The sequence below is a fragment of the Panthera leo genome, chromosome F2, assembly GCF_018350215.1.
Source record: "Panthera leo isolate Ple1 chromosome F2, P.leo_Ple1_pat1.1, whole genome shotgun sequence".
Taxonomy (NCBI): domain Eukaryota; kingdom Metazoa; phylum Chordata; class Mammalia; order Carnivora; family Felidae; genus Panthera; species Panthera leo.
This window is the reverse complement of record NC_056695.1, coordinates 49,199,917-49,222,109: the sequence shown is the minus strand read 5'-3', so window position 1 is coordinate 49,222,109 and position 22,193 is coordinate 49,199,917. Positions and strand designations below refer to the sequence as shown.

The following is a 22,193-nucleotide window of genomic DNA, read 5'->3' as shown; positions in this document are numbered from 1 at the left end:
TTATAAATTTTTCTCTAAATTTAGAATATATATAAAATATCCAGGCAAATATTCAGCAATCCCTATCTGTCTTTTGATTTACTCAAAACTTCCTGTTTTGTTTGTTTGTTTGTTTGTTTTTTACTGAAGTACAATTAGCATACAGTGTTATATTAGTTTCGGGTGTACAACACATTGATTTAACAATTCTATAAATTACTCAGTGCCCACCACAACCAGCATAGTTACCATCTATCACCACCCAATGTTATTACGGTATCACTGATTATATTCCCTATGCTGTACTTTTCATCTCTGTGACTTATTTACTTTGTAAGTGGAAGTCTGAACCTCTTAATCCTCTATCACCTACTTCCCCAATCTCCCCGCCCTCCTCCTGTCTTCTAGATGCATTTTTTCCACATTTTTGTTGAATGGTATGTTGCTAAACAATATAGTTCAAAATACTTCTATATCACTAACAAAAAACTCTGGATGTTTGTATAGTACTCTTGCTGAAAATGTACAAATTCTGGTCTCTGTCAGGCTTGTACTAAGAGGTAGGATGGTATGAGTAGTATTGAAAGTTGTGATTTTATTATAAAAGTTGGCCCTAGGAGAGCTCTTATACCCCATTTCTAGAACAATTTTATTAATATTGTATACATGCTTTTGTATTTTTAAGTAGAAATGCAAATGCAAACAAATTAATTTATCACGTTAAGATAGTATTTGCTGGAATGCAACTTGGCACAGCTATTGCCCAGATGAAATGGAACATTCAAATATACAGTAACTTGAAAAATACCTTTTTGCTGAATTGCAACTCTAAATGAGAATTACAATGAGCAGTTAGATAAACATATAGGGTATGGAAGCCTGAATAATGTGCTCCCATCAGAAAAAGCATCACATTTCAATGAAAACAAAGCACTTTGCCCTGAATATCATAGCTACAGCTGCAACCCAACAGATAATCTTCCTGTTCCTGAAATGGGAGAAATACAAGTCATGTATCATCTGTCCACACCCTTCATTCCAATAACAATAACCATTAGTAACATTACTTTTTACAGTAAAGGTCAACAGTCCATCACTAATGAGTGAAAATTTTATTTTCCAGGGTCTCAAGAGATACTAGTATCCTAAGAGATTCAATCACTATTATAAAAAGAGATAGAGGAATAATTTAAGATCCTCATTACAGTGGTCTTTATATAAACAGATAATACTATCTCTAGACAGTGAAATGAGCATCACTTTGTTCCCAAAGCTATAATTTCATTATGCTTTCACTAGACATGAATAGGTCAGTATTCATTGCAAGATAAACAGAGATATGCTCTAACCTATGGGCAAATAATTTACCATAGAAATTCAGTTTCCTTATTTGTTTCACACAAAACTCAAAGAAACATCCAAAGTATATTAAAAATATATACAATCAATCCTTTTTCTTTGAGTCTATGTGAAAGAGGATACATTCATACTTAAGCAAATATTCAATCTCTCAGACCAACACATTCATATTAATTTACTGTTTGCAACCTGAGGTGTTAAGTGATCCTAATTCTTCAAACAATTACAGAGGCAAAGGCAGATAGATGAGTATCTGGGCGATGATCAACATGTATTTCTTTATTCTAGTCTGATATTTCTGAAGAAAACTCGGGATGTTTGTAGGGTTTCCCTGCTGCACGTTACATCTCCAGTAATGTTTCCACTAGGAATGTTTTTGTCTATAAGCAACAGAAAATCTGACTACTAGTGACAGGAACTCATTGAGGGCGGATATTTTTCTCACATTGAAGAAAGGTGTCTGATACGATTAAACCAGCAGCTCAACGATGGCATGCCTAATGATTCCGATACTCTTGGCTCACCTTCACCAAGGGCTGGTAAAGCTCAAGATAACACTTTTGCATCAAAAGGTAGTGCCAACTACACTTTATTTATTTTTTTTTATCATGACTTTCTAGAAGCCCTCATAAATTTTCTTACATTTCATTTGCTAGAACTGCCACAGTCATTCCCAGTTGCAAGGACTAAAAAATTTTATATTTTTCAAGTCCTTCCATTGGGGATTGAAAGAGAGAAAGAAGTTGAAAATGTCTGTTAAGATAGCCATTGAAAAGGTTCTAGAACAGTGTGCTCTTTCAATTAATCAAAAGTCTGTGTGTGTGTGTGTGTGTGTGTGTGTGTGTGTGCGTGCATGTGTCTGTGTATGTGTATGTATATACATACCTATGCATGTATGTATGTATAAAACACATAACACATTCACTCCTTTCCCAAGGGAGAAAATCCCAGTCTCATCTAGTTACAAAATCTAGCTCTGAGTGTGGGATCCGTGAAGTAGAGAAAATCTCTCCATCATGGTCTAGTGTGCATTATTGTGAACCACTGACTTACACACTGAAAGACAACTTGTCTGTTCCCAACACACTCAATACACAATGATGGAGAAAAAACAGAGTGATGGCAACATAAATTCTCATTCAAAAATGGGAAGAACAAGAAATATACAGTGGTCAACTGTCCACAGCACACAGCAATCCTTACATAAACATACCTTAATTTCTTTGTCTATCCTATTGGGCAGCCCCTGATTCAGCTATTCGCCCTTGACTGTTGTCATTCATATTCCCTGGTTCTGCCCTTTAGGATGATGTCCCTTGTCAATTATTTTCCTTGGCTATATAAGAGATTGGCATTGGCAAGTGTAGCCTTCCTGCATTCTGTACAGTTTTTCTCTCTACTGCTAGTATATACATCATACTGCTCCTATAGTACAGGGCATTGATTTAGAGGCTGAATAGTCACCTAATGTTTACTATCCAAGTTTGGTCTTTCTTTCTTTCTTTCTTTCTTTCTTTCTTTCTTTCTTTCTCTCTCTCTTTCTCTCTTTCTCCTTCTTTCTTTCTCCTTTCTTTCTTCCTTTCTCTTTCTTTCTTTCTTTCTTTCTCTTTCTTTCTTTTTTAGAGAGAGAGAAAGAATGCGAGCATGAGCAGGGGAGGGTCAGAGGGAGAAAGAATCTTAAGCAGGGCTCGATCCCACAACCATGAGACCATGACCTGAGCTGAAATCAAGAGTCAGACACTTAACTGACTAAGCCACCCAGGCGCCCCCAAGCTTGGAGTTTGTTTAGCCACTAGCCATAAAAAGCTGTTTAAATTTAATTAAAATTAAATAAAATTTAAATTTAAATGCCTCGGTTGCACTAGCCACATTTTGCATGTCCAATAGCTACATGTGACTAGAGTCTACTGCATTGGATGCTAAAGATATAAAACATTTTCATCATCAGTGGAAGTTCCATTAAATAGGGCTTCATAAGAGTACCATAAAAAGCCCTGTTGAATTCTATTTGAAATGTTCTAATGCACATAAAATTCACATACTGTTAGTCTATCTGTTATATTATGAAATCTTGTCATTTCCATAGCTAAGTTATCACCAAATGTCTCGTTTCTGGGATAGATGTCAGAATTCACTATGAAAACTACAGACAATCATCAAACCATCATGTATCTTGTGTTAATTCTGAACACAAAAGTAGCACTAGAGATTCTAAAGGTATTGAATTGCCTGAATTGTACTCCTTGAGGGTCAGCTGATAAACTTGGCTTGTAGAAAACTGGCGGGTTCTCTAGGGAGCTTGCCCTGGATCGAATATGGTGCCCAGTCTGGGACATGTCTACAGTGATTGACTCTAAGTCCTCAAAACTGCCTCAAAAGTTTAGTAGAATTCCTATAGGTATTTAAAAAAAAATTAAAAAAGGATAGTGACAGAGTCACAGTATCTTTTCTGCTCAAAGAATTCATTCTGGGGGCACCTGGGTGGCTCAGTCGGTTGAGCATCCGACTTCAGCTCAGGTCATGATCTCGCTGTCTGTGAGTTCAAGTCCCGTGTCAGGCTCTGTGCTGACAGCTCAGAGCCTGGAGCCTGTTTCAGATTCTGTGTCTCCCTCTCTCTCTGCCCCTCTCCCACTCAGTCTCTGTGTGTCTCTCTTGCTGTCAAAAATAAATAAACATTAAAAAAAATTTTTTTTAAGAATTCATTCTGAACCCACATCAATATCTGCCAACACCTACGTTATCCCAACCAAGTAACTGAAAACTAAAAAGAATAAAAATTCTCCAACCACAAAAAAGAAGAGATCAGCCAAAGGATTTCTCTTTAGGTTTCATGCTAATTTAAATTTGGAAAACTTGAAAAGACCTCAAGTTTTAGTCTGACTCATCAAAGGAATCAGAAAGGAAAGTTTTTATCTGTGCTCTGCAGGAAGTCAACATCTCCAGAGCAGATCCAAATCCAAACCCAAATCAGACTTCTGCAGACATTAGCAGATTATTCAAATCTTACCTGTCGTCAAATTCTATATATCTGAGAATTTTTTAATTACAATTATATCTAATAATCAACATGAGCATACAACATAGACATTTTACCAATCTCTAAAACATATTGTTAAGAAAAATAAAAATATATTAAATACTCAAATCAAGTATAAACATGTACTTCAGAAAATCCATGTTTGATGATATTGAGACTCATTATTACAAAGATTAAATCTTTATACTAACTCAGAAGCTTCTGTTAAAAACTCTGACCAATACAATGAGTTTAGAGAAACATAAGACGGTTAAAGGAATTCTTATCACAATGAAAAATGCTGGGATATCTCCTTTAAAAAGGTACAAACGCTAAAGAGGCAAGCTTTTTTAAGAATCAAATAATCAAAGTTTCATCTATAATATAATGAAATATGTTTTTCAGTAAAATCAGATAGCATGCTTAAAATATATTAATGTATAGCAATTATCATGCACAATGGCTGTAACAAAACACTTAGAAGCATACAAATTAAATACAGCTATAAAATTAAAACTAGCAATAATAGCAACAAGAAAAAAATAATATTAGACAGAAAAAAGACTCTAACCACTTTGTCCTCCTGGTGTGAATATCCACGAAAGCAAGTTAGAAAAGACAGAAAAGACAAAACAAAAAAAAATAATAATTAATTCCATTCTTAAAACAAGCAAGAGTTTTTAAGAGTTTGTTAGTGAAATAAAAATTCTGAGAAAGCCTAAATTGCATTTTGTGAAATATAAACATTTTAAAAGGAAAATTTTTTCCACATATTTCAAGCAAGAGCACGCCATATACTGAATTTATAAAGATACATAAACACAATAATTTGTATAAAAGCAATAAAAAATACAAACATCAGAAAAATGGGGATGTTCTTTCTACAAATAAAATCCCAATTAAACACTCAATTAACTCAAAGAGAGAAATTGAAAAATCTAAAGGCAAATAGCTTTTAAGTACAAAGACAATAAAACAGAGCATCACTGTTTATCTTTAATTTCATCATATACTATCAAAAGTAGACAAAATTCTATATGAATTATGCATATTGCTTCCAAAAGTTATTTATGTCCCATTAATTTAGAAGCTTTCCAAGCTTTATTAACTACAAGGAAAAAAATTAATTAGAAAAACCATTAAAGGTAACATGTTATTGATTACAATTGGCAATTTTGGGTCATAGATTCCCACTATGAATGTGGAAAAGAAAACGATGAGATGCATGATTTGGCCAAGGGGAACGTACTTAGATATTCTGAAGTTAAAAATTTTTGCATTTCTCTTTACTAAAACATAAAAAAATGATAACTGGCAAGGTGATAATGTAATGATAATGATCTGATATGTTGTAAGAACTTATATAAATTTAAAAAATTCTATATACATTACAAAGTAAAATCATGTATTTTGAGGGATCATTGCTCTCTGAAAGATAAGTGGCAATAATAGTCGTGACTAAGAGCAAGGACTTTGCAATCAGACAGACCTATCTTAAAATCCCACCTTTTCTTAAAATAACATTTAAAGGGGTGCCTGGGTGGCTCAGTCCATTAAGCATCCAACTCTTGGTTTTGGCTCAGCTCATGATCTCATGGTTTGTGAGTTCGATCCCCACATCAAGCTTTGCACTGACAGTGCAGAGTCTGCTTGGGATTCTCTGTTTCCCTCTCTGCCCCTCCCATGCTTGCTCTGTGTCTCAAAGTAAATAAATAAACTTAAAATTTTTTAAAAATAAGTAAAATAACATTTAAATAACATTAAAAAAATTTTTTAATGTTTATTTTTTGACAGATAGAGTGTGAGTGGGGGAGGGGAAGACAGAAAGGGAAACACAGAATCTGAAGCAGGTTTCAGGCTCTGAGCTGTCAGCACAGAGCCTGATGCAGGGCTCGAACTCACAAACCACAAGATCATGACCTGAGCCGAAGTCAGACGCTTAACCAACTGAACCACACAGATTCCAGAACATTTTTAAATAACAATTTTCTTAAGTTAAGCCTGTGTCTGCAAAACAGGGAATTAATATTTACTTTATAGGGTTTTCTGAAATAAAATAATATGAAAAGCTCTCCATCCAGTGCCTGGCATGTAGTTCTATATCTGATATTCTAAACTATGAAACATAGGATATTGCATAGAAGAGACAGGACTGCATCCTTTACATTACTGTATTCTTGACTGTTTCACCTGTTACAAATGTTAAAACTAAAGATCATATAAAAGCTATTATACACAGTCCAGGACTTCTATTGCTAATAATTTAGACCAACAAAAATCATTTACGGACCACTCATTATATATGTATCAGGCACTACACTAGATTTCTGAGATGTAATAAGACATCTAAGATGTAAATTAAGTAAGACAGTTCCTCCCAAAGAACTAAATGTAGTAAGAGAAGAAAAATCATTGCATAACAGAGAGACTTATGAAAGCAAGAAAACAACAAAACACTATAGAAACACCAATGATTGAGGAGATAACAGGACTTTGAGAAAAGTTTCTGAGATGTAAGCAGATCTTTAAAGAATAAAGAAGAGAATGTCAAGCAAGACCAGTAAGGGAGACTATTTTATGCAACAAAATGCAAAAAGCACAAAAGCACAAACAAGCCTGGCATATTTGGAATAAAAGTATTTGAAAATGACTAGATTACAACTGATATGTCTGAACTAAAGCCTCACATTAACATATTAACATATATTAACATTTGCCTGAAACTGAGAAGCATAACACTTAAACAAAATAATGCACATTGCACAAATAAAAAAGAAAGAAAATGAAGAAGCCATAGCTAATCAATTGGCTAATAGTTAATCCCTCTGAACAGATAAAATAAGTTAAATTTTAGCTATAACAGACACAGGAAAAACTTCGCTATAATACATATGTGAAATATTATTGCCATCGTATCTTTATTATCTTTCAACAGGAATAAAAAATAAGCAAAAAACCTATCATATGATTTATAAATGAGAGGCACAATATTATTAGCTACTATTTACTGAGCCTTCAACTATGCTACGAAGTGCACGCTGTTGGAAGGGGACAAGTCCAGAAGCTGGGAGAACAATTAGGAAGATGTTGAAATATTTGGGGCAAGAAGCAAATATGAGAGCAGTATGAACTACCGTCATAGTCAGAGAAATGGAGAGAAGTGGGCTGATTTAGGAGATACTGAGAAGTAAGCCTCTTAACACCGGACTGAGGAAGAGGAAGAAGTAGAGGTCTAGGTCCACCATAAGGGATACACTAACCCAGCACACAAATCTGATGATCTCACTGAATAAAAAAACACGAAATAAGTGCTTCACAAATATTGACTCGTTTTATCCTCACAGTCGCCTAGTGAGATAAGCACTCTTGTTATTTCTATTTACAAATGGAGAGATGGAGGCAGAGATTAAGCATCTTGTACCAGGTCACAGAGCTAGTAACTGACAAAGCTGGGATTCAAACTTCTCACGTCAGAACTTGTGCTGAAGCCACGACACCACGCTGCCACTCTAATGCCAGCGTCCTCGGTTGGCTTTACGTATCTTTCCTGTAATTTCATTGCTAACTACATTATTTTAGGTCATAATTACTAGAGTTGGAGTACATCCAAAAGCATTTATTAAAAGTTTAAGAGTACAAATACATATATATTTAAAAATTATTTTAAAAAGCTATTAAAAATGTGTTTTATTGGGGCGCCTGGGTGGCTCAGTCGGTTAAGCCTCCGACTTCAGCTCAGGTCACGATCTCATGGTCCGTGAGTTCGAGCCCCGCGTCGGGCTCTGGGCTGATGGCTCAGAGCCTGGAGCCTGCTTCCGATTCTGTGTCTCCCTCTCTCTCTGACCCTCCCCCGTTCATGCTCTGTCTCTCTCTGTCTCAAAAATAAATAAACGTTAAAAAAAAAAAATTTAAAAAAAAAAAATGTGTTTTATTTTCTAAAACAAATTTTAAGTTTATTTATTTATTTTGAGGGAGAGAGAGAGCATGCATGTGTACACGTGAGCGGGGGAGGGGTAAAGAGAAAGGGAAAGAGAGAGAATCCCAAGCGGGCTCTGCACTGTCAATGCAGACACATGGGGCTCGAACTCACAAACCCAAACTTACGAACCGGGAGATCATGAGCTTAAATCAAGAGTCAGAAGTTTAACCAACTGAGCCAGCCAGGCACCCCTAAAATAATTTTATACTGACCATTTTTCCTTATGATCAACTCTCCCTATGACCATCCTTAACTGTCTTATCGCTTCTGCTAATAACCAACCACATTGCCTCTCCTGAAGATCAATGTAAGTGTTAATCTACCTTCTCATTCTCACTTATATCATTGTTTTTGTTGTTCTCTTTCCTGTCTGATACGTGCTCCTGATAGTCATAGCACTATTTGTGACTAAATATGGCAACTGCATCTGCCAATGACTGTTCTTTGTATATTTGTACAACTTTGTATTATTAGTTCCCCAGTCACCTAGTAAACTAATGTCAGCTCCCCTTAGACTCCTTCTCTTAAATATTTAGTCTTTCCCCTTCTGCTTTCTTCCATTGCCAAAAAGGTAGATTCCCCTCTATATCAATGCTGTATACTCTACATAGTTAAACTAGCATCACTTGTCTCTCTCTTCTTGCCTACCTTATATAACCAATCTTAAACCACCTCTCGCACCACTACAATATGACTCCATCTTCTCTGTCAAGCCTACTCCCTTCTTCTAAGAGTTGCAACAATTACATACTGCCTATACAGTTTACCTTTTTATTTATTCATTCACAGGTTTAGACTGCCATCTTCAAAACACATTATCACAGTGCTGAGCTGCAGCAAGGAGCCGGATCAAAAGACAATGCCTATCTCTGAACACTTTTCCAAAGAAGACATCCAGGTGGCCGACAGACACATGAAAAGATGCTCAACATCACTCATCATCAGAGAAATACAAATCAAAACCACAACGAGATACCACCTCACACCAGTCAGAGTGGCTAAAATTAACAACTTGGGCAATGACAGCTGTTGTCGAGGATGCAGACAAAGAGGAACCATTTTGCACTGCTGGTGAGAATGCAGACTGGTGCAGCCACTCTGGAAAACGTATGGAGGTCCCTCAAAAAATTACAAATAGAACTACCCTATGACCCAGCAATTGCACTACTAGGCATTTATCCAAAGGATACAGGTGTGCTGTTTCGAAGGGGCACATGCACCCCAATGTTTACAGCAGCACTACCGACAATAGGCAAAGTATGGAAAGAGCCTAAATGTCCATCAACGGATGAATGGATAAAGAAGAATGAAACTTGAATGGAGTTTCTAATGGCATAAAGCGCCCTCTCCCTATGATTCGTACCCTGCCTAACTCGAGACACATGCTTCACTCCATTATGTATGCCCAGCCAGACCACACTACTTACATTTCTCTTAAATTATTACTGCCATTAATCTCTTATGTTTTTGCTTCCCCTGCCACTTTAATCTGAAACATATATGTGTGTGTGTGTGTGTGTGTGTGTATATTATACACACACAATGGAGAATTACTCGGCAATCAAAAAGAATGGAATCTTGCCATTTGTAACAACGTGGGTGGAACTAGAGGGTATTATGCTGAGCAAAATTAGTCAGAGAAAGACAAATATATAACTTCACCCATATGTGGAATTTAAGATACAAGACAGATAAACATAAGGGAAGGGAAGCAAAAATAATATAAAAACAGGGAGGGGGACAAAACATAAGAGACTCTTAAATATCTAGAATAAACTGAGGGTTGCTAGAGGGGCTGTGGGTGGGTGGATGGGCTAAGTGGGTAAGAGGCATTAAGGAGGACACTCTCTGGGATGAACACTGGGTGTTATATGTAGGGGATGAATCACCGGATTCTACTCCTGAAATCATTATTGCACTATATGCTAACTAACTTGGATGTAAATTCTAAAAAATAAATAAATAATTAAAAAGAGAAAAAGACAATACCTCTCTCAAAATAACATGCCCATGATGAGTACACCAGATTTCTTTCTTCCATTCATTCACTCAACAAGTATTTATACTGACCTATTACATGCCAAGTGCATGGAAACCTACAGTAAACAGGAGGACGTAGAGAAATACAGTCAATTAACCATAAAATGTTAAAAGTAGTAGATTAGCAGTCGTTGGAATCCACTGAGGCACAAAAGAGTGAGTGATTAACTCGCATGAGTTGCCCAAAGAAAGCATCATGGGGAGATGATGCTTAAATCCAGAAAAAGAAAAAAAAGGAAGATGTGTTCATCAGGTGGGGAGGGGTTATTTATGGGTAGGAGCAGGGTCCAGGGGAAAACAGAGCTGTGTTTCAGATTAAAGTGGCAGGGTAAGCAAAACCGTAAGAGATAAACAACAGTAATAATTTAAGAGAAATGTAAGTAGTGTGGTTTGGCTGGGGCATACAGGATGGAGTGAAGCATGTGTCTCGAGTTAGGCAGGGTACGAATCATAGGGAGAGGGCGCTTTATGCCATTAGAAACTCCATTCAAACAATGAGTCATCATTAACTAGTTATTAAGCAGGAGGTAAAACAATCAGATCAGCATTTTACAAATATCACAGTAGGGACGTGGGAGGGATGTGTGTGAGGAATCTGGACTGGAGGAGAGAGACCATTTAGGAGACTAACATTAGTCCAGGTGAAGAAGGCGAAAGCCTAAAAAGGACAGCAGTTATTGGCTCTTGTAGATAAGAGAGGAAATAATCAAATCCAAATATTTGTGGGGGGAAGAACAGCAATGGACACAAACCTGAGAGTATACCTGGTTTTCTGGTCTAGGTGACAGAACAACAGATAGTGGCATCATTCAAAAAAGCTGAAATTTAAAGAAGGAATAGATCTGGGGTTGTTTCGGTGATAGAAAAATACATACTCTGTTTTGACCTAAGTGAGACTTAGTGGTATTCTAATATATTTATTGAAAGGAAGTTAAAAAGACAAGACTTCAAAAGAAGAATCTTATGTCCTTTTTTTTTTCAAATGGGCCATCAATTTATTTATTTAGATACCTAGAAAACTACATATATTAGTGTATACAATTTGATGACTTTAAACATATGCATACATCCATGAAACCATCACCACAATCCAGGTAACAGACATATCTGTCACCTCCAAAAGTTTCTTTGTGTCCCCTTATGGCCTTTCTTTTTATGGATCAGAATTATTTTTAACTTAAAAAAACAACACTTTTGTTTCAGACACGAGTTCGTTTATTTCTGTGCCTATGTTTGAAGTCAAACATTTTGGGGGGGATGTTTGAAAAAGAATTGGGTGAGATTTATTGAGTATTTCATTTAAAAAGGGTAGAGGAATTCATAACTATATCTAACCCTCCTCTCACATATTGTCTGCATTACATGTCCTTTGCACTCCCCTACCTAGTATCTATTTAACTATGTGGCAGTTTCGGTGACATCCTAAATTCCCTTATCTAGTAAACTAACATAAAGTCTACTATTATGATTAGAATTCATGGCAAATGCTATTATTATTTTTCCCCAAACAAGCTAAGTAAAATCTTAACCTAGTGCTCATCTTATCTACGGATAAGGAGCTAACTTCATCTATTGATGAGGATACTAGGTACTGAGCAGGATTCTTCCCACCAAGTGGTCAGGAGCAAGTAGACAGCAAATAAAGAGCAAAGCTTTCAAACGCACATATGCCATTAACCAAGCATACACTGCACCTGCTATGTATCAGTAGTCTGCATACATTTTTTTCTTTTTTCTAAAATAAATTTCTGAAACCATGTACTCCTCACACATTTTTAAGATAACATTTAAATCTGAAGTTTAAATAGCTGGAAAGGATACATTTCCAGATATGCTGTGTATTGTAGGTACACTTCAATAATATTTTTATCAAATCTTGGGGCTGCGGATTTACCTCATTCAATATAGGGGAAATGTCTGCCATATAACCTATTTGGCAAAACCAGGCCATGTTGAGAAACTATCAGACGAACCTGACTTTCTCTCAGAGTCTGACTTCATTTTTAAATTCAAATAAATGTGCCACTACGGGTCACCATGACAATCATCTCACATCAAAATTATAAAAGAGAAATGAGGTACCAGAGTCTTGCCAGAAGTCTGCTGCCTGAATGAAACATGGTGCCGCCCCTTTCTATATTTCTTACAAAACCTCTCACTGCTTTACCCTCATGGACAGTACATTCTAGAATTGTCACTTTGTTTGGCACCCCAGAAATTTTCACATCCTGAGGCAATACATTTATCCACATTAGACTGGGTTAAGAAGCATGCTTTTCTTTGAAGAGTGTAAGGGCAATCAATTGTAAAAGGGAGTCGGAAAGAAAATTTCAAAAAACAGAAATGTTCTCCAGTGGATCAATTTTAAGAAAAAAAAAAAAGAAAGAATACATATGGAAATTTTTGCCCTTTAAGTAATTCACATTCATCTACTCTCCAGAAAGCCTTCCTTCCTTCCACAGCAGGGGTACACGACCTCACTTTCAAGCCCACTGCCACATACCTCAAGAGTATAAAATGCCTATGGAATCATCCAGAGGCTCCTGAAGAGAAACAATCCCAAACAGGTAACTACAATAGTATTTGTAAGCTTCCTTGCTCTTCTCGGTAATATTACCCACACTGAATCATGCTATACAGGTGACAGAAATGGGGGCTGAGCCAGATGAAAACTATATAAAGATGCCATATGAAGAGGGAGTGAGTTTGTGTAAACTTTGGTGAAAATGTTTTCGTTTATGTTCAATTTGCAACATTGTTTTGCCTTCTTCCACAGATGCTCATATGTATGAGGAAGTGTAAATATCCCAAGATTCTGCAAGTTAGATTTTTTTCTCGCAGCCCCTATTTTATCCTGTACCATTAAGGGAGGTTGACATCAATGAGGGGAAATAATTCTTTTTCTTAAATTCTACAACCATTTTTTAACAATAGTCACACATATTCTAGGTTAATGAGCTCAGAGGCTTGAAGTTCAGGATCTACCGAATACGGCAGCTTGCTTAAGGGTGGTCCTACGAATTGTATTATTCTAATAAGTTTTACTTATTTCTCAAATGCTTATGAACACAGTTACTAAAATTTAAGTGGTGCCCTCAACACTCCCATGTCATACAAATGTGGGATGGGGAGAGAAACCAAAGTGTACTAGATATAGCAACGTATAACAACTAATGAAAGCTTCTCAATTCCCTTTTTAAAATTATTTAAGTAGTAAGTATATTTGGCTAAATGAATGTACTTTTAAGTACTTCAAGCATTACATGAGTTACCTAGTATTAATTTTAAAATCATAAAATGTCAAACCCAGAAAAGATCTTAGAAATCACAGATGATTTCATTTTACAGATTTTTTTTATTTAATTTTTTTAATTTTTTTAATGTTTATTTATTTTTGAGACAGAGAGAGACAGAGCACGAACGGGGGAGGGTCAGAGAGAAAGGAAGACACAGAATCTGAAACAGGCTCCAGGCTCTGAGCTGTCAGCACAGAGCCCGACGCGGGGCTTGAACTCACCGACCGCAAGATCATGACCTGAGCCAAAGTCAGACGCTTAACCGACTGAGCCACCCAGGCGCCCCTCATTTTACAGATTTTAAAACAGAAGCACTAAGACATGAAGTGAAGACATGTCACACAGTCACACAACACTGGGGCAGAAACAAAACTTGGTTCTTTTATTATCTCAACTTATGCCATCCTCTTCTGGGAGAATGTCAATTTTTTCTTGATATACTGGTAGGTAGAAATTCTATGAAGTCTAAAAGAAAACTCATATATCATACACTTGCCTTGGGTGTATGGGAACTGATTGTATATTATACTAGTACATTACTCAAAGACTTGCAGGTAATCACAGTGACTTAATTTTTTTTAATTTGATTTATTTGAAGTAATCTCTATACCCAGTGTGGGGCTCGAATTCATGACCCCAAGATCAAGAATCACATGTTCTTCTGACTGAGCCAGCCAGGCACCCCATGACTTGAAATTTCTAAAAAATAAAAAACTACCTGAAGGATTGCAAAAATACTCTAATCACCATTTATCTCTCAGTGAACAATTTAAAAATTAATCATTAAAATTTTTTTGCATGTAAGTGATACTTAATGACTTGGTTATGCAGTAGAAATGTCTATATTATTTCACTCTTAGCATGTGATATCTTGAACGCATGTATATCAATATATTTTAAGGGACTTGCTTCAGGATTACTTTCTTTTATAACCATTCTAAAGTTATAATTCATTCTGCTTCAAAACTGATATAATTTCTAGTGAAAAAAAATCACATCTATTACACTTGTAAATTAATACAATCTTGAAAAATGTATATTCTTTACTTTTTCAAAATTAGATTATCTTTTAAGCACATGGTAATCTATTTTTCCCGCCAAAAGGCAAAAGAAAGAAAAAAAATTAATGTTGCTATGCTTTGAAGCTTAAAATAATCCTCATTATATATAACCTTTATTGTCCGTCTTATTAGAATCACCATTCTATGATTACAAAATACATTCTATGATTACAAAATAATTTCTTCCTTATAAAGTCATTATTTTTCAATCTGAACTAAATATATAGCTTTAATTTACTAAGGGGGATCATCTTAAAAGGAAATAAATGAAATCAATATTTCATAAATCTTATTGTATTGGTATTTCCATATGTCCTGCACTGAGTTTATTCTCGCTGAATCATAAATGTATCTCAAAAGAGTTAATTAATTGTTAAGGATGGCTCCACATGAAAGAGCCTCAAAATTAAAACAAAAGGTTATTTTATCTTGTTCTCATAGGAGATTACTAAAATAATTTTAAAATAGCTTTATAATTAAATTTTAAGCTATGAAATATTTGTATTCTCATTATTCTACTCCATAAAAATAGTCTGAGCAAATTTCGCTGAGCTTAATCCTTTGGGGCTATGATAAATCAAAAAGTGTATTTAGCACCTATTGAGAGCAAAAGCCTCCTTCTATTACATAAGGCAACAGAGCATACATAGGATGATCCAATGTGAAAAGAGAAAAACTGAACTCAGTACTTTTTTCATTTAGAATATAGACAACCTTTATACATATCATACAAAGGAATGCTTCCTCAAGTAGATTATGAATGAAAATGCAGAAAACCAATAAAAGAAACCCAAAGCTATCCTTCTTGAGCTAAAATCTAGATTATTTTTACTTACGTTTCATTCTCCTAACACATCCCTCAGATATAAGAAAAAAATATGAGAAAAGTAGGGAATACTGCCTTGGGTTCCTTCCCTGTCCCATAAACCATCCACCAAGCTAATCCACAACATGCAGAGATTTAAAAAAAATTTTTTTTAATGTTTATTTACTTTTTAGAGAGAGAGAGACAGAGAGACAGAGAGACAGAGTGTGAGCAGGGGAAGGGCAGAGAGAGAGGGAGACACAGAATCCAAAGCAGGCTCCAGGCTCTGAGTTGTCACCACAGAGCCCAAAACGGGGCTTGAACCCACGAACTGCAAGCTCATGACCTGGGCCAAAGTTGGCTGCTTGTTAAAACCAACTGAGCCACGCAGGCACCCCTACAACATGCAGAGTTTCATAGTTCTACAATAAAACAGACTTCCAAGGGGCATTCCAATTTTCACTCAATTTATTTTACTTAATTTTACTTAATTTATTGACTAAAACTTTGTTCAGCATAAAGTGACCATACGTTAGAAACCAGAATATATAATTTCAAGCAAACTATAGTCAGATGTCATTACAGACTTCTACTTGTGGCCTAAATGGGATAATAAGAACTAGATTTCTCCACCTGCCTGGCAAACAAAATACAACACAAGAAAAATATATAAAAGAATGGTTTTCAAGATACTGGACATCAGGCAAAGAAGTCCAGAGATAGCTAAAATATGGGAAACAAACAAAATAAGCTCTACAATTGCCCCAGTTTTAGTGTGTTGAGAGACTTTCCAGACAGCAGAGCAGTACAGAAGAGCTCAAGTTCAGCTTGGCAAACATCCTCAGCAGAAGAGAATAAACCGACAATCTGAAGAGACCAACATGGCTGCATTTCAGTGGCCAACTTACCAGAGAAGAAAAAGATGCACAGAGAGAGAACCCCAGATAACTGGAGACAATCCCTTCAAGTATTCAGCTTAGTAATGATGAGTAAGCATGAATGTGAGAAGATACCCAGGGAAGGGGGAAAAAATCACCCGAAGAGTTAGAGCGAACAGTGGATGTGTCCACCAACAAGATTGGAAAATCTCTTAATTCATATGTAATAAGCATATACAAAATTAGCTAAAGTACTCAGGAAAGCCTTGACTCAGTAGAAGAAAATAATTAGTACTAAACCGAGCACTTTTCCAGATCAACCTAATATTTATAAAAGCAAGATGCAGTATTAACTTGTTTCCATGTAACTTAATTGCATCTGTGAACCAAGCTCAAGAAGAGTTATGAAAATGCAAAAATATCCCGACCCAACAAGTAAAATTTACAGTGCCAGTGCTTGGCACCCAACATGAGATACAGGCATATAAAAAATCAGGAAAATGCATAGCATAATGAGAATGATCAATCAAAACCACCCAAAAACTGACAGAGATGTTCAAATTAACAGAAGAGAACATCAAAACAATTATTACAGAGCATGTATTCTACATGTTCAAAACTTAAATAGATCATACAAGATTGTTTTTAATAGAAGATAATTTTTAAAAGCCCAAAACTGAAATACTGGACATAAAGACAATGTCCAAGATGAAAAAATATATTGAATGGTATTAACAGCAGCTATGACATTCCCCAAAAAAAAAAAAAAAAAAAAAAAGTGTAAACTCAAAAGCACACCAATAAAACACACATAAAATGAAAAGCAAAGATAAAGCTAAAAATGGGGTTGATGAAAAAAACTTAAGTGAGCTGTGGAACAATGTCATGCAGCCTAATGTATAGGTAATGAGAGTTACTGAAAGAAAAGAAAGAAAAGTCCAAAAAAATATTTGAAGAAATAATGGCCAAAATTTTCCAAAACCCTATGAAAACTATAAACTCAGAGATCCAAAAAGCTCAAAAAAGCTCCAAATACAAGAAACATGAATAAAAATACACAAACATTATAATTAAGTTGCACATAAGCAGTGATAAAAAGAATTATCTTAAAAACAATCAGACAAAAAGGACATATTACATACAGAAAAACAAAAATGAGAATAGTATCACACTTCTAATTTGAAATAGTGGAACATCTTTAAAATACTGAAAGAAAATAACTGTCAACCCAGAATTCTATACCTAGAAAAAAATCTTAAAAAAAAAAAAAAGCAAGAGCGCCTGAGTGGCTCAGTCAGTTAAGCGCCCCCAACTCTTGATTTCAGCTCAGGTCATGATCTCATGGTGGTGAGATCAAGCCCCATGGTGGGCTCCTTGCTGAGCATGAAGTCTGCTTGAGATTCTCTCCCTCCCTCTTCCTCTGCCCCTACCCTGTTTGCGTGCTCTCTCTCCCCCTCAATAAATAAAAATAAATAAATAAAAATAAAAAGCAAAATTCTCAGCATAAAAAGTTGAAAGTATTCAACATCAGCAGACACACACTACAAGAAATATTGAAGGAAATATTTCAGACAGATAACATATGATAGCATATAGAAATACAGATCTATAAAAAGAAATGAATAGTACCAGAAATGATAATGACAACAGAAAATATACAATATTTCTTTTTATTATTTAAAACTCCTTAAAAGATAAGCTTTTTAAATAAAAAAGAATAATAGTATTGTGGGGTGTATAAAATAAGTAAAATATATGACACCATAACATAAAGTCCAGAAGAGTAGAAATGGTAATACACTATTGGAAGGTTCTTGTACTATACTATACACAAAATGATATAATATCAGTTAAGACTGACAATGATAATTTAAAGATGTATGCTTCAAATCCTGAACTGAGTAATAAAATGACAAAACAAAGAACCAACAAAGCTATAAAACAGAGTCAACAAAATTAACGAGCCAATGAAGGACATAACCTGAATCCTAAAAAGTGCTTGACTAATTCAAAGAAAACCAAAAAACAAAAACAAACAAAAGTCAGATGGTACAAGCAGAAAAAAAGCAAAATGATATATTCAAACAAACCATACCAAAAATTACATTAAATATAAATTATCTAAACACCCCAATTAAAAGGCAGAGATGGTCATGTTGGCTAAGAAAGCAAGGCCCAATTATATGCCTATAAGAAGAATACTTTAAATATGAAGACACAAATTATTCTAAAGTAAAGGAAGAGAAAAACATAAACCATGTGAATACTACCTAATAGAAAGCTCTATTAAAATTAGACAAAGTGGACTTCAGAGCAAAGAATGTTACCAGGGATAAAGAAAGTCATTTCATGATTACAAAGGGGACAATTAGTTAATAGGACATAATAATCCTAAATGTTTATGCATTTGAAAACAGAAACTAATAAAATACATAAAACAAAAACAAAAATACATAGAACTACAAAAGGAATGGAAACCAATTTGACAATAAATTTCATAATAAAAAAAAGGAACTACAAAAGGAAACAGATTAATCCAAGTATAGTTGTATATTTCAATATCCTTCCTTAATAATTTATCAAATAAATAAGCAAAAGATCAAAAAGGATATACTAAACTTTAACAACTCTATTAACCAACTTGACTTAAAGGACATTTAAAAACACTCCATCAAAAAATAAAAGTACATACATTTACCAAAATAAACCATATTCTGGCCATAAAATAGTATCAATACATTTCAAAGAATTCAAGGCACTCAAAGTATGTCTAGGACTACAACAGAATTAAATTAAAAGTAATTACCGTACTTCAGAGCAAAGAATGTTACCAGGGATAAAGAAACTCATACAGATCTCTGGAAACTCCCTAGTATTTGGAAAATAAATAACATACTTCTGAATTATTCATGGCTCTAAAAAGAAAGGGAAAACTTGAAAGTATTTTTAACAGAATGAAAATGAAAAGACAACATATCAGAATTTTGGGGATGTCAACAAAGTAGTACTTGGGGGAAACTGACAGCACATAATGCCTATATTAGAAAAGAAGAGACATCTCAAAGCAAAGCCTCAGCTGCCACCTAAGAAACCAGAAAAAGAGAAAATTAAACCCAAAGTCAGCAGAAATAATAAAGACCAAAGATGAAATCACCAATAGAGGCAACTAATGAAACAAAAAACTAGTTCTTTGAGACGATCATTAAAATTGATAAGTTTCTAGCCAAACTAAGCAGGAAAAAAGAGAGAAAATATAAATTACCAGGAGCAGAAATTAAAGAGGTAGCATCACTACATATTCTACAAATATTAAAGAATAATAATAGAATACTGTGAACAGATTTATGTCAATAAATTTGACAGTTTATAAGGATCTGGAGAAATTCTTTGAAAAACACCAAAGCTCGTTCAAAAAAAAAATAAGTAAATAACTTGAATAAACCTATATCTACCAAAGAAATTGACACTGTACTTAACCCTCCCCCCCAAAAAAAATAATAAAACAGCATGCCCAGATGTCTTCACTGGTAAAATCTACAAAATATTAAAGGATAAGAGTATCAATCCTACAGAAACTTTTCGAAAACACTCAAGAAGAGGAAATACTTCCCAACGCATTTTATCAGGACAGCATTACTGTGATAGCAAAATCAAAGAAACATATTACGAGAAAAGAAAACTATAGACACTAACACTCGTGAACATAGAAGCAAAAATTGTAAACAAAACTTTAATAATCAAATCAAACCCATCATTACATAAAAGGGACAATCCATCATAAGCAAATGGGATTCGTCCCAGGAATATAGTTGGTTTAGCATTTCAAAATCAACCAATGTAGTTCCCCACATTAACAAGCAAAGAAGAAATATGATTAATCTCAATAGATGGAGTAACAACATTTGGCAATTTCCACCATCTATTCCTGATGTGAAAACAAACAAATAAACCAAAAACAAAACCAAAAAAACACCACCTCTCAGCAAATTAGGAGTAGATAGGCATCTATGAAAAGCTGGCAGCTAATATAATACCTAATAATGAAGGACTGAATGCTTCCTCCCTAAGAACAAGAACAAAACAGGGATATGTGCTGTCACTACTTTGATTCAGAACCGTACTGGAGTTTGTAGCCAATGTAACTAGTCAAGGTAAAGAACAATAATCAGGTAAACCAGGAGGAAACATTAGGGGGGAGAAAACAGAAAATGATTAATTCTGGGCAAAACAAAACAATGAGAAACAGGAAACAATGAGAAAATGGAGACATGAAATTACACAGGGGAACAAATCCCCATAACTATGTGTGAGTAATGTATGTACAAACATTAGCTCCCTATTTTAAAACTACCTAAGAACTGAGTAATAAAATACTAGTAAGGATACAAATGTAAATTGTAAAGAACTTACCAAGGAAAACATTTTATAATACTGTTTTTGCTTATTTCAAAAAGCATTCTTTGGGTAGCATTAGATATTCCCTAAAGTGGATGGATAAACTAAAAAAATCTAGGATGAGTCTAAAACATCTCCTTATTATTTCCTCTTTAAATTCCATAATCTAATGTTTATTTCATTAATGTCAAAACAAAAATAAAGGGTAATGTAGCTTCAAAAGCTATAAAATTATAAAAGACAGACTCTCAAAGCTGAAAAGAGCCTCTTTCAAAAGGAGAGAAAACAGGGGTCAAAGGAAGAGTAGGTCTACAAAGGTTATAAAATTATGTGTAAAAATGGAAAAAGCAGTGTCACTGCTCTAACATTAATCAATTGTGTGACACGAAGAATGACCTTTGGTCTCCCTGGATCTGAGTTTTCTGCACCTGTAAAATAAAGGAGTTAGACCAACTGATCTATAAATTATTTTCATCATCTTCGAAAGTCTAAGATCCTGTGATTCTAAACAAAACCATTAGCTAAAGGCCATAAACAATGAGACAAGTATCTTTTTAACTGAAAGGAAAGATTAAAATTTTCTTTCATCTAAAATGAAGACACTAGAAGTTTTTTTTATTCATTGGTTAACCTGAATATTAATTTCAATTGTCTGTTTCATTGTATTTACAATTAGCTTAACAATATTATAAGCTTAACTATAACAGAATTACGTGTGGTTTTCATTCTGTACCTTGTTTGAACGTAATGACACTCGACCTCCACAACGAGCACAGAACTTTGTTTGGCAATATGAACAGTTATGGCCACATCCATCAGCAAATTTAGTTTTGTGGCAGATACCACAGGTTGGGGCGTCACCCTTCTGTTCTTGCTGCTGTTGTGATTCTTCTCCCATCTTCTTCACCTGCTCCTTGTACATTTCAAACTGCTGATGAAGTTTTCTGCAGGAAAAACGAATAAGAAACATTTGGTTTCCTGATGGGCTCACAAAAAAATAGTAATTCCTGCAATCGATATACAATCTTATATCCAAGAAACTCATAAAATGAGAATAAAGAATAAAAAGTTTATTTTCTGATTATAGAATAACATCTTACGTGGCAAATCACAAGAGTGTTGCAACTAGTTCTGCTCTCTGATATACATGTTAATTTAAGAGCCAACTGATACACGCTAATAGAGATCTCTCTTTGAGTTATAACTGTAACATTTCATTCTGCCATTTGCAATATATTTTCAATCATATGCCCTAAAATATTTAAAATCGTATTTTTCAACATTTTAGCTTTAGAAATAGACTGAGCTAATTTGACTTACACAGTACAGGCAGAACCTATGAACTTCAAATCATTGAGACAACTCTCAATTAGAGTGATCTGAAG

General features: G+C 34.8%; 1 protein-coding gene across 2 annotated transcripts in view; it reads right to left on the bottom strand.

The window, feature by feature from the left end:
• Positions 1-22,193, bottom strand: part of RIMS2 (regulating synaptic membrane exocytosis 2) — a 600,294-nt gene that overhangs the window by 461,678 nt on the left and 116,423 nt on the right. For both annotated transcript variants that reach the window (XM_042923146.1, XM_042923145.1), the window contains one exon: positions 21,542-21,752. In XM_042923146.1, coding sequence (XP_042779080.1) covers positions 21,542-21,752 — 211 coding nt within the window. The remainder of the gene's footprint in view (positions 1-21,541; positions 21,753-22,193) is intronic.